The following is a 15,584-nucleotide window of genomic DNA, read 5'->3' as shown; positions in this document are numbered from 1 at the left end:
CACAGAAGTTAAGGGTTTAAAAAAATTTTTTTTGTTTCCCTAAGGGAAATGTATCACATACTGTTCCCCTTGAATTAAAAGTGTAAGAATAATACTACCTAAATGAAATAAGAATGACTTCACTTTCTAAATGGAAGTGGAAGATTGGATACCTGGTTTTGGGGGTCTGTTGACCCAGAGTGTAAGAAAACAAAGTTCAGCTTTTTTTTTTTTTTTAAATAGAGAAACATGCCCTACTTACCTTCTATTTCCCTTTATAATTTGGTATTGTGTTCATCAGAAAAATACATTACACTTAATATTCTCCTCAACATCTCAAAGGGATTTAAAATTTCTCATTTGTCTTAACAAAAACACTGTAAGATATAGAATGAGTATTTACCTAGTCTAGGAATACTTAGACACTAAATCCCCAAGGGTCATCCTTCTGTGACTGAACAATCAGACGGAAATAACATCTAAAAAGCCTCATTTCTCAATATGTATTCATCCTCACAATGTGATCCATCAGAATACTACTATTAAGTACACCTTGGGTACATCAGGGTTTTATTTAAGAACATTATGATTAGGTCCATAACTAAACCATCCATTAAGATTAGGTCAGAAAGAACAATTTTAATTTCTAATGGAAAGGTCACTGAAAGGTTTCTGTCTCAAGTATCCTACTTACCCTAACCTTCCTCTTCCCCTTTAGATTCTCAAACACTCCTTTCTTACCATATCCTTGAGATTTTCCATTCCTAAACTACTGATAAGGTGGAATAGTTGCTGTTAATTTGAAATTTAGGTTTTAAAAAAAAAAGACAATAAAATAAAACAAGCTTTCTCTAGTTGGGAAAACTGCTGTTTAATTTTCCACTTCTGCCCCTCCCCTAAAGAATGAGAAACTAAAACAAAATACCTACATACAATGGAATACAACACTACAGATTCCATGTTTAATGTGAACGTTAGATACAGAATATCCTTTCCATCTTTTACTATGCTAATAAATTTATTTCCTTAGGAACAGAAAAGCATGTATAAGAAGATTGGCCTAGAGGGAACTGATAATGGGCTAAGAAGATTATCTTCCTTGAGTAGTTTATGTTCAGAAGATTGGGAAACTAAAGATTGCTACTGCTTGGCATACTGGCACTCTAGTGGATCACATCAGTATACCTGAGGATCACAATACTATTCAGTTACCCAAACATAACTGAGTTGAATTCCACAATCTGGTTTCCAAAAGAAACAAAAACTAGGTTCTACTTGAGGATAGCTGAATAGACACAACAGAGTTCAAAAATTCAGTCAAAGTCACAGGAACTAAGATATCTTCTGTTTCAACCCCCCAGGTATTATTAATAGATCAGGCTTAAGCTATGTGGCTTTCTAAGAGGAAATATATATATAACAAATCTAAGACCTGCAGAATTTTTGACACCAAACCATGTTATACTTGCTCTATGAATATAGAAATCAATCTACAATATTGGTCTGCTAAGCAACAATTATGGTCATCAATGAAACACATTCATGTGGAAAAAACTCTGTAAAATTCCAACTTCAGATATTAATACATGATTTGAAGTCCCTGTAAATGTTGAAATACTACAGTGATTATAAGGAAATTGTGATAACTCCTGACTTGAGAATGATATGAAATTGGGTTCCATTTGGGAAGGAACTGTACTCAATTAAATTCTCTGTTTTTTAAATACTCAATAAAGTAATATCCAAACATTAACTATATGAACGTTAGTACAAGAAAGCTCTCATATTTTCAAAAAATAAAGCATTAACTATCAACTACTTTTATCTTTCTACTAGGATCTGGAGTAGTTATCTAAAATATGTTATAATAAGCCTTAAAAGTTATTAAAAAGCTATGTTCGAGAAGAAATTTAAAAATCCAAACATTTTTAGACTGACAAGTTGGATTACCATGAAGCCATAAGAAACCCCAACATATTCAAATCAGAAATTTACTTAAGTTTAAGACACTCCAGAAAGTATGTTCCACAATAACAGAACCAACTTACCTGGAGGCACAGGTGGAGGAAATCCAGGAAACTGTGGGGGCGGGATACCTGGTGGGAGAGCTGGGATTCCCATAGGAGGTCGATTCAAGTGAGGAGGGAAAGACATTCTTACAGGAGAAATCTTTAAAGAAAAAAGGAAAAAACACCCTCAAAATACTTGCAACTATTTCCCCCCCAAACCACTAACATTTGTTATTCTAATTTACCTTATGTGCTAGAATATTATTTTCTGTCTATTCATTTGCAAATGAATAATCCCTAAATCTTAATACTTTCCTAAAATATTAGTGCAATGCTTAATCTCAGGATTGACTACCTGAAAAAGCCCTTCAGAGAAAAAATTCTAAAATAAATAGCTATATTTAATTAGGGAAACAGGAGAAAAATGCTCCAGGAATTCATTCATAATCAGCAAAACAAAACTTAAAATTCTATTCAATTCAAAGGATCATGACCCTTAAGAGTTGCTTTTAGCATTTGGTTAGTCACCTGTAGACCTGAAAATGGTGTAAAACAAGGGTGATGGAAGGAGCAATGAATTTGGGAGTCAGGGAGATCTGAGCTTGAACATAGCCTGATACACTTCCAAGCCATGTGACTCTAGGGAAGTCATGTATCTGTAACTTTTCTCAGTATCCCCATCTATAAAATAGTGATAAAAATAGCACCTACCTCCCAGGGTTCTTGTGAGGATCAAATAGGATAATAATGGTAAAAGCTTAGCACAATGCCTGGCAAGTAGTAAACGCTATATAAAATGTCATCTATTATTATTCTATAACTTCTCTCAGCCTCAGTTTCCTTAACTGTAAAATGGAAATATCACAGGATTGTGAAGATTAAGAGATAATATATGTAAAGCACTGTATAAACCTCAATGTACTACATAAGTACTATCTATTATTACTATTATTATTATTATTATCATTTTTTACAGGCCAAAAACTTTTTCCTATTAAATTCTGGTCTCCTCTATTTAAAATTTACAAGGAAGGATTACTGCTTAGGTCTGAGCTCAACTGGATAGTATCTCTAAGATTCAAAGTATGTCTAGGTCACTTAACACTGCTTTGGATAAAATATCAATGAGTCTTGTTACTTCCTTCCACTGTGACCTTGGACAAGTCCTTAAGCTCATTGGGCTTCAAATTCCATAGCTGTAACATGAGTGTGTTCAACTAGACCTGTGAAGCCTCTTCTAGCTCTAAATCTCTGATCCTATGAATCATTTGGACAGTTCTAAGTTTTTATGTTTGATTTTCTTAAAAGGAGCATATACTTTTAATAAAAGTAAACATAAGCATTGAAAATATTTTAAAATACAAAGTTAAAACCCATTTGCTTATTTCCCTCTCTATACTGAGAAGCCATAATTACTAGGAAAGAGTCAATACACAAAGTCATGTTAGAGGAGGAAGCCTGCACCTAATAGAAGCAAAGAATTGCAAAAAGTATACATTGGAGGGGCAGCTGGGTAGCTCAGTGGATTGAGAGCCAGGCCTAGAGACGGGAGGTCCTAGGTTCAAATCTCACACTTCCCATCTGTGTGACCCTAGGCAAGTCACTTGACCCCCATTGCCTAGCCCTTACCACTTTTCTGCCTGGGAGCCAATACACAGTATTTATTGACTCCAAGACAGAAGGTAAGTGTTTAAAAAAAAAGTACACATTGGTTCTGCTAAAACTAGTTTTAATCATCAGGAGGCATTTAGGTGGGATATTTGTGAAAACCTTCCCATCAAAACTAGACGGGCATTTGTAGCTGTGAGAAAATTTCAGAAAAGGATTTGCATTTGCAACCATCACTTTTCCTCAAACTCTGCTCAATCACATTTTTTATTCCAATTTATTTCATAAGTTTGGAAATCTGCAGTTAATTCACCAAAAAAAAAAAAAACATGCTTTTTGAATTTTGGTGCATTCTTCTAAACACCATGTCTACAAACAAAGCACACATTTTCTAGAAAGCCCTTATTGAAGGTATCCCACTTTCAAAATTGGTTGTTACAGAAGGGAAATAAAATGAATCACTTTGCTCTTCCTAATAATTTTTCAAGAATTGACATTATCAGTATTATCCCAGCTCCTACTTAGGAGAGAAAAGCATAGCCATCTTTTAATTTAGTCTGAAACATATGAATAGCATTCATCAAATCTCTTTTTTTTAAAAATAAAGTAATAAATCATTTAAGATTTCTTCCTTCAATAGTCAATACAAATTACACTAATATATAAGATTTTCTTTTTCTTAGTGTTAAGGTTTATAATTCAAGTTGATTTTTTAAAAATATGTATGTCTCATCTTATATAAGTAATTTCTCTTTGGAAACGAATACCTCCATTCCTTTATTCATTTTCCCCCTTGAAACATTATGCTTTTTTAACCTAAAATTTTGGAAATGAAGTCCATAAAATAAAGTCTTCTGGGATCTGCAGAAAAGAATTATTCCTCTCTCCCAACTCAATTCTCCAGCTTAAAAAGATAATTCATTTTAGAGGAAGCCCAGTATCTAAGAGAACTATCAAAAATCCTTTTCTGAGGATTTGAATCCTCCAGCCTTGAACTTTCTCCTTATGAGATGGTAGTAGAAAAATTAAACAAGTTTGATGCCATGACTCATATGGCATATTTAGTTCCAAGTTCATTTTTATGAAAATTCATTATTTCAATTAAAATGATAACCCCTTCTAAACAAAAAGATGGAAATTCTACATTTATGAAAATCATTAATGACAAATATTTACTTTCAACATTACTTTTAACATCTTTAAAGTAGGAATCAATAACCAGAATTAAATTAAATTAAATTAAACAGAAGTATTTTATATTTTGGACTCTGACAAGAACAAAGTTGAAGCGATGAAAAAGTTTAATGCAGAATACATTATCAAAAAAATACATTCATATAAATTACCTGTAACAAAAAAGCATATAGTCAGAGTACTTCCTGAATTTAAACCTTTGTTTTTATACTAAATTGGTTATCAATTAGATCCCACAAAAGACTATCATAATAGTTTCAGTATTAAGATTTCATTTACCAAAATGAAAGCTAATTTAATTTACTTCAATTCAGTCCCTTCAACAATGGAATACAATTATCCCTTCCACATCAAGGCTTTCCCCAACATGGCTTCAATGTGTCAGCATAAGAAACTAAATGGGTGTTTTGCTTCTACACAAAAAAAGTTTAGAAACTCAGAAATGCATATTTAATCCCAAATTTACAATATGGTACTATAAATACTCCACAAAGGGGCAGGTGGGTAGCTCAGTGGATTGAGAGCCAGGCCTAGAGGACGTCCTAGTTTCAAATATGGCCTCAGACACTTTCCCAGCTGTGTGACTCTGGGCAAGTCACTTAACCCCCATTGCCTACCCCTTACCCCAAGATAGAAGATAAGGGTTAAAAAAACACACACACACACTCCGCAAAAGAAAAAGAAAAAACTCAGATTTCTCTGGTATAAAGGGAGGACAAAAAAATTTTACTCAGATTTTCCAGACCAAGAGGGCGCTGCACCCCTAACACCCTTCACCCAATCCCACCCCAAAATGTGGAAGGGATAAAAATCCACCAAATGAAAGGCATTGTGTTAGCCTAAAGAGACAAACATAAGGAAGACAAAGAGTTTCTACCCTTAAAAGAGCTTAATCATGAAAAGAAAAAAGAAAGAAGAATCAGTAATAATTTATGTAAGTTTTTGCAAAGCACTTCACACTTTTTTAATTTAATCTTCGTAATAACTCATTGGGTAAGTGCTGTTATTATTCCCATTTTATAGGTGAGGAAACTGAGACAGACAGATTAAGTGACTTGCCCAGAGTCACAGAGTTAGTTAACTATAATATAAGGTTGTATCTGAATTCAGGTCTCATTCTCACTGGCCTTACATGAATTAAGTGAACTTTAAGGCTGTATTGCCTCCTGCCTATTCTTCCAGACTTAAGTTTTACTCTGATTCTGCTTGGGAGCTTCTGAAGCACTCTCCTGTGCTAATGAGATATCTGCAAAATAAATTGCACGCTGAAAAAGTAAATGAAAAATAATACTTCACCCTATGACAAAAGAAATAATGCTTTTAAGGTAGTATTTAGTACCCATCATTCGGTATCATAATCTTTATCCAGAGATTTTTAAAAAATACTCCAAACACTGTACCTAGTAAGATATTAGTATAATGAAGATTTTTAATGTTTCCCTGTAGGAAAATGCTCAGGGGATAAAATATTTCTAGAAAAAAAATAACACCAGTTTCAACACATGCTAAAAACTTACTAAGTTTTGCAAATGTTAAAAATGCTTTAAGATAGTTATCTAAAGTAGGGTATACATTAGAGAAAACAACACAAAGAACAAATTAAATATGACCATCTTTAAAGCTCCTTCTTTGAAAAAAGGAAAGTACTTAGAATGGTTGGAATGATTATTTCCTTTGCTTTATAGGCACACAAGTAAATTGCGAAAGCAAACTTCTGAAGATGACACTAGGAAGACAAGAATACTCCTATACTATGGTAGAGTTGTGAATTGGGTCTAGTCATTCAGGAAAATAATGTCCATCAGTTGGAGAAAAGCCGAATAAACTGTGGCACATGAATGTAATGGAATATACTATGCCATAAGAAAGTATGAATATAGACAATTCAGAGAAATATGTAAAAACTTAGATGAACTAATGAAGTAAAAGATGAACAAATGAAAAGAGAAATAATATTTTTAAAAAATGCTATCTAATTAGACAAACAAAGCTTAGCCCAGAAAAAGAAATTAGAAAATGCACCTCCTTCCTCCCATTTCTTTGGGTAGGGAGTTAGATGTGTGTTTAGTTTCAAAAACTTAAAAAAAAAATTCCTTCTTACAAGGGCTGGACAAGAGAAGGGAGAGGGATGAAGTCTGAAAAGAAGGGGACATAAAAAGGAAAGATTTAGAAGACTTTTAAAGTAAGGGAAAAGTCCCAAAATGTCTATAAGCTTTGACTCAGAGTCTCCAATGCTAGATGTTTTCTAAGTAGATCAATGACAGAAAGGTTCCATGTATATATAAGATTTCAAATATACATATATTCAAAATCTTATATATACATTTGGAATAGTCATAGTGGTACTTTTAGGGATAGCAAAAAATAGGAAACAAAACAGGTTAAAGCAGCCAATAGAATGAAAAGTCTTGTTCTAGAATAGAAGTCAAACTCCCCTCTGAATGGAGGCCAGATTAAAATGTAATTGGGAAATGTTACAAAGTCAATAAAAATTTGATAGGACATAGATAATGTCAAAATGTAGTTTTCTAAAATGATATGTAGCCTGCCAGGCTCTCAGTGGTGTCAAATCCAAATAGAAAGGAGAAAAAAAAACCTTAAACCATACATAAGGACCCTTGAAGAATGTATATTCTTTTAGAAAACCACATATTAACATTATGTTCAACTATATTTCATTTTATTAACTATTTCTCAATTACATTTTAATCTTATTCAGATCACTTAGGAGTGTTGCAGGCCACCAGAAGTCCTTGTGCCAATGTTTGATATCTGTGTAGAGCAGGTGTGTCAAAACTCAAATAGAAAGAGATGCTGAAAGGTAGAATGACTTAAAAAAAAAAACCATAAAGTAATGTTATCTTTATTGCATTGTATTTGTATTGTTAAACACTTCCCAATTACATATTTTTTTTAAACCCTTCCCTTCAATCTTAGAATCAATACCATACATTGGTTCCAAGGCAGAAGAGCAGTAAGGGATAGGCAATGGACATCAAGTGACTTGCCCAGGGTCACATAGCTAGGAAGTGTCTGGGGCCATATTTGAAAATACGTCCTGTCTCTGGGTCTGGCTCTCAATCCACTGAGCCACCTAGCTGCTCCCCTCAATTTACATTTTAATCTGGAACTTGTGCACTAGGGAATTTTGTGGGCTGCTTTTTTCCCAGCTCCCAGTTTGATATTTCTGCTCTAGAGAACTTGGGTTATTTCAAATCCCATCTCTGATAGTTACTACTTCTGTAACTGTTGGTAAATATTACTTCTCTAGGCCTCAGTTTCCTTATTTGTAAAATGAAGGACTAGATTAGATGACCTGAGATTCCTTCAACATCTACATCTATTATCATGATTCTGTTATCTCATCAATTTTGGAATGGCTAAACAAATTATTATATAAGAACAATTACTGTGTGCTAAAACAAAATGATGAATATGAAGAATTCAGAGAAGAATGGGAAAGCATATGAATTAATGCACAATGATATAAGCAGAACCAAAAAATAATATCTATAATGACTGCAATGTTGTTATATTTCCACTTGAATCCCTTTCCCCCATGCCTTCTGGTGCCATTTATGGCCTATGAATTTTGAGTTCTGAGCATCCCCCACCATTCGCCTTCTCCCTTTCTACTCTCCAAGTACTAATGCAAATGTTTTCTAATTTCAAATAGACAGTAACTGCTACATAGCAATCTTTTTAGAATTGATCTATCCCAATTGCCAATTGCTCCATACTTTGCTGTATACTTCAACAGAAAGAAGTTTGAATTTAGAGTTACTGACCTGGGCTTGAATACCATTTCTACCCTACCTATACAATTTTTTAAAAAATCCTTATTTTCTGTCTTAGAATCAGTATGAAATATCAATTCCAAGGCAGAAGATCAGTAGGGAGTAGGCAACTGGGGTTAGGTGATTTGCCCAGGGTCACATAGCTAGGAAGGGTTTGGGGTCACATTTGATGCCAGGTCCTCCACAGTGGAGGCCTGGCACTTTGTCCACTGTGTTATCAAGCTGCCCCTACTCATGCAATCTAGAGTAAGTCACTCAAACTCCCTGGACCTTGGTTTCATCATATATGAAATGAAGGAGTTAGAAAAGCTGGCCTCTGCGATCTGATCTGGATCTATGATCCTAAGAACTAAAATGAGAGAGTTCAAAATTGTGGCATATAAATGTAATGGAAATGATGAATATGAAAAATACAGACAGAAGGTAATCTATTTAAAAATAATGATTTAAGGGGGCATGGGGGTGAAAAGGCTGAAAGTTGTCATTATAATCAACAAATCTGAACCTAGAAAAAGTGGTTAAAAAATGCCCCCTTCCCTTTAATAAAGAAGTAAAGGATTAGGGGTATGGAATAGTGTGTATAATGTTCAATAGTAATGATTTAGTAATTGGTTTTACTAAAAAGCTTTATTTCCTCCCTCCATTTTTTAAAAACCCTTATCTTCCATCTTAGAAGCAATACTATTGGTTCCAAGGCAGAAGAGTAGTAAGAGCTAGGCAATGGGAATTACATGACTTGCCCAGGGTCACAGAGTTAGGAAGTGTTTGAAGACAGATCTGAGCCCAGAGTATCCTATGTCCAAACCTGGCTCTCTATCTACTGAGCCACCAAGCTGCCCCCCCAAACTATTTTAAAAATTTATTACAAGGAATGGTTTTTTGGGTAAGGGAGAGATAGAGATGATACATTCATAATTAAAAGATGGCATAAAAACAAAAGGTAATAATAAAAATATCTTTTTTTTAAATACCGAATATAATAAATTCAAAAAGATAAAGGAAAAGTGATGAGTCAAGTAAGAACCAAAAAGGCTCTACAACTAAAATAATGTAAACTAAAACAAAACCAGACACCGGGAGAATGTAATCAAGACCTTGGCAAGAGAAAAGAAATAAGAAAATATTTCTTTCTTTTTGGTGAAGGTGAGGTGCTATGGGTATGGAATATTACATTTCCTGTTAGGTGTACTCACTATTTCAGTTAGGTTTTGCTTAATTGTTTTTCTGTTATAAGGGAAATTAAAATCAGAAATGATACATAAAAAGGGATTAATTTAAAAAATAAAATAAAAATGAGAACGCTGGTTCACTTATAAGGTTCCATCCTTCCAGTTCTAAATCTATGATTCCTAACACCCCTAAATGGCTTTTCACTTTATTTAGGCAGCTGGTGGTGTAGTGAAAGAGCTGGGCCTTGTTAGGAAGAATTCAAATTCAGCCTCAGACATTTACTAGATATATGACCCTGGACAAGTAATTTAAAATTATTTGTCTTCGTTTCCGCAACTGTAAAAAATGGGGATAATAATAGCACCTACCTCCCAAAGTTGTTGTGAGTACCAAATGAGAAAATATTTGTAAAGTGCTTAGCAGTGTAGTCACTTAGTATGTAGTAGTCACTTCACAAATACTGGTTTCCCTCCTTCCTTTCCTTTCCTGGGAAAACCAAGATCATTCAACTTCTCTTTATCTATACCATACCTCCAAACCTGTTTCATGTAATTACAAGGGAACAGGCAGTCCTCATCTAGGCTAGCCAACTCTCTTCTAAAGCTCTTGAAGCCATCCCTTCATGGGTCCTTTTCAGTTTCGAGTTTCTAAAAAGGCAAACTATTTTTTGGGTTTTTTTTATATTATTTTATTTTTATCATTATGTAAAACACATTTCCATACTGGTCATTGTTATAAGAGCACACTCTCACATAACCAAAAGCCCAAACTAAAATCATAAGTACTTTTATGTAAAAAGATAGTATGCTTTGATCTGCATCCATCTGACTCTGACAGTTCTTTCTCTGGAGGTGGGTAGCGTTCCTCATCATAAGTCTTTCAGGATTGTTCCAGATCATTGCATTGCTGAGGGTAAGGGCAATCTATTCTAATTGTCCTCACATAAGATCATAGAGTTAGAGCTGAAAGAGGCCTTAGGGGTCACCCACTCCAAGTCCTTCATTTTATAGCAGAGTAAACTAAGACTTGGAGTAGTTAAATGATATGTCAAAGTTCACACAGGTACAATAGTAGCAGAGTTAGGATTTGAATTCAGGTCCTCTGATCCAAATCCATCACTTCCCACCACACCAGTCTCAACTCCTCTCTTTCCACTCATACTTCTAAACATCTTACAATCAGATTCCCCATCCCAATTACTGAAACCACTCTCTCCATGGTTACCAATGATCTCTTAACTGCTAAATCTGACCCTCTATGAACAGACAGTTCTCAAAGGAAGAAATTCAAGTTCTATTAACCATAATACTAAAAAAATATTTTAAACCCACTCTAAATCACTAATACAAGTAAATTAAAACGTCTCTGAGGTTCCACCTCTCACCTATCAGCTTGGCAAAGATGACAAAAAAGGAAAATGATAAGTGGATGCTTGGAAACAGGCACACTAATGCACTAATGGTGAAGTGGTGAATTAGTCCAAACATTCTGGAGAGGAATTTGGAAACATGCCCCCACCGAAGTCACGAAACAGTGCATTTGACCGAACTGTGCAAACGCTGACCCAGTAGTATAGTGGGGCTAAGGATCCATATATTAAAAAAAAACATTTATAGCAGCTCTTTTTGTAGTGGCTGAGAACTGGAAATTAAATGGATGCTCATCACTTGGGGAATGGAACAACAAGTTGTGGTATGTCAATATAATGGAATATTACACAATAAAAATTGAATAAGGAGGCAGCTGGGTGGCTTCAGTGTATCAAGAGCCAGGCCTATAGACAGGAGGTTCTGGGTTCAAATCTGGCATCAGACATTCCTGGCTATGCAACCCTGGGCAAGTCACTTAAACCCCATTCCCTAACCCATACCTCTCTTCTGCCTAGGAAATCAATACACGATATTGAATCTAAGATAGAAGGTAAAGGTTTAAAAAACAAAAATTGATAAAAGAGGCAGCTTCTGAAAAAACTGAGACTTATATTAACAAATGTCAAGTGAAGTGAGCAGAGTAAGAATGGCAATTTATACAATGACATAAACCTTAAAAACTCTCATCAGTGCAATAACCAAGTACAGTTCTAGAGGATCATTAATGAATTATACCATCCATTTCCTAATAGAAATTTGTGGATCTCAAGATGTGGAATGAGATATATTTTATGTAGAAATTAATTTTATTTCATGATGCAGATTTGTTACAAGAGATTTTTTCAATATGAGGGAAGAAGTGTAAGGGGTAGAGGGAGATGTTAAGAATAGATTACTTCCCTCAAAAAAGAAAGAAAAAGAAGAGTGCCATTGAAGAATTTTTTTTTAATGGATAGGAGGCAGCTAGTGGTTCAGTGGATAAGGAGCCAGGCCTGGAGAAGGAAGGTCCTAGTTTCGAATTTGGCCTCAAGACACTTCCTAGCTGTGTGACCCTGGGCAAGTCACCTAACCCCAATTGCCTAGCCCTTATTGATCTTCTGTCTTGGAACCAATACTTAGTATCAATTTGAGGTCAGAAGAAAGAATCTTTTTTGAAATAAAAAATGTATAGAAATAGGAAGTCAGAAGGAAACACAAACAAGCAAGATAGCTTTGAAAGTTACATGCTGAAGTTGATATATGTAAATATATATCTATATAAGAAAAGCTGCATATAAAAGATTCATAGCTCTTGTATAATCCTTTCTGTTCTACTTTGTGCATATATAAGTTAATTTTATTTGATGTTTCTTAAATTCAGAATAAAAACAAATAAATATGATCCTCTTTAACCTCTCTAAAGTTTCTTCCACTTTGGCTTCTGTCTATCCAACAACTATTTTTCTGCCTCCTTTCCCAATTCACCATCCAACTCCCAGGCCCTAATATGCATGCCCCTTAAGACTATTCTTAGTCTTCTTCTCTCTCTCTCTCTCCTTTGGTAGCCTCACAAGTTCCTATAGGTTCATTTATCAAAAATGATTCCTGATTACCTCTCCTAAATTCAATTCTACATTACCAACTATCTCCTGGACATCTCTCCTTGGATGTCTCAAGAAATCTTGACAATATCTGTCATCTTTTCCCCTAAAGTTGTACCCCACTTTGAACTTCCCTGCTTCTATCAAAGTTCTTATCAATCCTCCTGGTCATGTAAATTTATAACTTCAGAATAATCCTTGACTCTTCCTTCTCTCTCTCCCCCCCATATTCCATCAGCAGCCAAAACCTGATGACTTTACCTCCACAACATTAGTATTTTTCCCTTTATTTCTATTTACCCTACTTTAGGGCCTCACCACCTCTTACCTGGACTGCAGCAACAGCCTCTTAATTAGTCTATTTCTAGTCTCAACTCTCTCTAATCCATTTCCCAACAAAGTGACCAAAATAATCTTCCTAAATCAGAGGCTTAACCATGTCACTTCATTGTTCAAATAATTTAGCATTCAATCATTTATCCTTTGCATCAAGGGTCTTCAGCATAGCATTTAAAACCTCTATTATCTCAGTCCTATCAGTCTTCTCAGCCTTACTTATTATTTCATACTTTTCCCCTTTTGTGCACCAAACTGGAATACTAGCTGTTTATCCCTCAAACTCAACATATCCATTACATTTGTGCAAACAGTCCCTCATTCCTAGAAAACACTCTCTTCATCTCCAGGTTTCAAAACCCATACTATGAGTTTAAATGGATAATTTCTCATGCCTCAAAGATTTGTGAGATCTATGATCTTCCTTCAAGACTCAGCTGAGGTGCCACTTCCTACACAAAGATATTCCTACCCCTCCCCTCAAATTAGCTTAGGTCTAATTATCTGTGAACATGCTGAATCTCCTCTCTATAGCTCCCAAGTATAATATAAACTCCTCCTTATCATTTATTGAGTAAACTTCACTGATTCCTTGTTGCCTCTAAGACCCCCTGGCATTTAAGGCTCTTTCCACCTAGCCCTTCCTAACTTTGTGGTCTTCTTATATATTATTCCTCACCAAACATTTTACTGGCCTATTTCCTGTATTTCACAGGACACTCCATCTCTAGTTTCCCCAAGTTTTCATTGGCTGGAATGTACTCCCTTCTCACCCATCCAGGGATTCAAAATACCTGGTTTTCTTCAAGAGTGAATTCAAGCCCTGTCTTCTATATGAAATTCTAGGGTCCCCTCAACCTCCCAACTCTTCATCCTTACCCTAATTCCCTCCACCCCTGCCAGCTGCTCTTCCTCCCTATATTACCCTGTAGATATTTTGTATATATAATTAAATTTCTACATCTCTCCTAAAAAGAACTTAAGTTCCTTGAGAGCAAGCACTATTCTACTTTTGCCTCTCAGTCCCCAGATATTAGGAACAGTTCCTTATACACAGCTAGCATATAAAGGCTTACTGACTGAGGACAGGGGAGTGATTCATTTTTGTCCTTCTGTTTCCACAATCTAGCACAGTGCCTAAATACTATGTAAATATAGTACCAACTAAATTGAAAAAAAGAAACTAACCTTATTTTTTGCTCCCTCCTCCCCATCCAAAAAGCAACATTATCAAGGACACAAACCAGTGACTATGGTTTAGCAAGAATAATTTTCAAATGTGGAAAAAATGTTAATTTTACTTTTAAAAATTCTATCTAGGGTCAGCTAGATAGCTCACTAGATTGAGTGCCAGGCCTAAAGATGGAAGGTCCTAGGTTTAAATCTGGCCTCAGACATTTCCTGTGTGACCCTGGGCAAGTCATGTAACTCCACTACCTAGTCCTTATTGTTCTTCTGCCTTGGAAGTGATTAAGACAGAAGGTATGGGTTTAAAAAAATAGTCTATTTAGACTACCAATTGAGTTGTCAAGGATATAGAAGTTTATATTCTTCCCTGTAGATACTTTAGGATAAGGTATACTGTAATTGAATGGTAGAAGAAGGGACTAGGTGACCTACTGAATTCTCTTCAGGGGCTCTGATTATCTTTCCATATGACCTTTTAAAAAACTTTAAAATATCAAGATAATGCTAAAAAAAAAACCCTTTCATTTATTATTCTCTGTTGAAAGAAAAGTCCCCTCCCACATTGTTAACAACTATCTGATATTACCATGTTTTTATTCATATTCATCAACTGTGGCAGTCAGGTCCAGGAGCTGGTGTAGTGGAAAGAGCAGACAGAGTCAGCAGATCTAGGCTCTAGTCTCAGCTCTGCCACTAACTAGCTGCATGATGTTGGGCAAGCCACTTGCCTCTCTGGGCCTCTGTTTCCTCATCTGTAAAATGAAGAGGTTGGGCAAGATGATGTCTAAGGTCCCTTCCAAGTCTAAAATTCTAAGATTCTAAGGGAAAAAAGTCCAAGAGGAAGCACTTCTTGGTTTCTTTTTGTCCACCTCACTTTACCCAAAACTTCCATGTGATACACCACTTCAGAACTAGTCATCTTATAATTGTTTGCATGCTGTCTCCTCAAGGAGACCAAGAGTTCCTACACGGCAGGGATTGTATTTTGCTTTTCTTGTATCCCCAGGGCTTAGCACACTAGCACATAGCAGGCACTTAATAAATGTTGACTAATGCCTATATGAATGCATACATGTTTGCTATAAGTATTTAAAGATGTCACACTAGAGACTCTAGACCAAAGAAAGGTAATGGGGGGGTGGGGGAGGTTGGGGGAAGTAGCAGTACATTTTGGAGAATGGCAGGTGCCTGGAATGAATGGTAGATGGAGTGAAGTTTAAAGGGCAGAACGCTGTCAATTCAAAATCAACCCTCACGACCCGTTCAGGGTCCTGTTGAACATCACTGTATGTGTCAATGGGAGAGTGATGTGGGGGGACGGGGAGGGGGCGGTAATGGGAGGGGGAGCTGGGG

The 15,584-nt window shown here is 35.5% G+C and overlaps 1 protein-coding gene across 5 annotated transcripts in view; it reads right to left on the bottom strand.

Annotated features, from left to right (window-relative positions):
* Window positions 1-15,584, bottom strand: part of RBM25 (RNA binding motif protein 25) — a 50,388-nt gene that overhangs the window by 33,907 nt on the left and 897 nt on the right. For 2 of the 5 annotated variants that reach the window (XM_044664925.1, XM_044664928.1), the window contains exons 1-2: window positions 14,818-14,901; window positions 2,028-2,148 (exon numbers count right to left, since the gene is read on the bottom strand). In XM_044664925.1, coding sequence (XP_044520860.1) covers window positions 2,028-2,148; window positions 14,818-14,838 — 142 coding nt within the window. In that variant the 5' untranslated portion in view covers window positions 14,839-14,901. Of the gene's footprint in view, window positions 1-2,027; window positions 2,149-14,817; window positions 14,902-15,584 lie in introns of those variants that run through there. The other 3 variants (XM_044664929.1, XM_044664926.1, XM_044664927.1) reach the window with 3 other exon arrangements.

This window comes from Gracilinanus agilis, chromosome 2 (genome assembly GCF_016433145.1).
Source record: "Gracilinanus agilis isolate LMUSP501 chromosome 2, AgileGrace, whole genome shotgun sequence".
NCBI lineage: Eukaryota > Metazoa > Chordata > Mammalia > Didelphimorphia > Didelphidae > Gracilinanus > Gracilinanus agilis.
The sequence above is the reverse complement of the archived record's forward strand: the minus strand, read 5'-3'. Positions and strand labels throughout refer to the sequence as shown.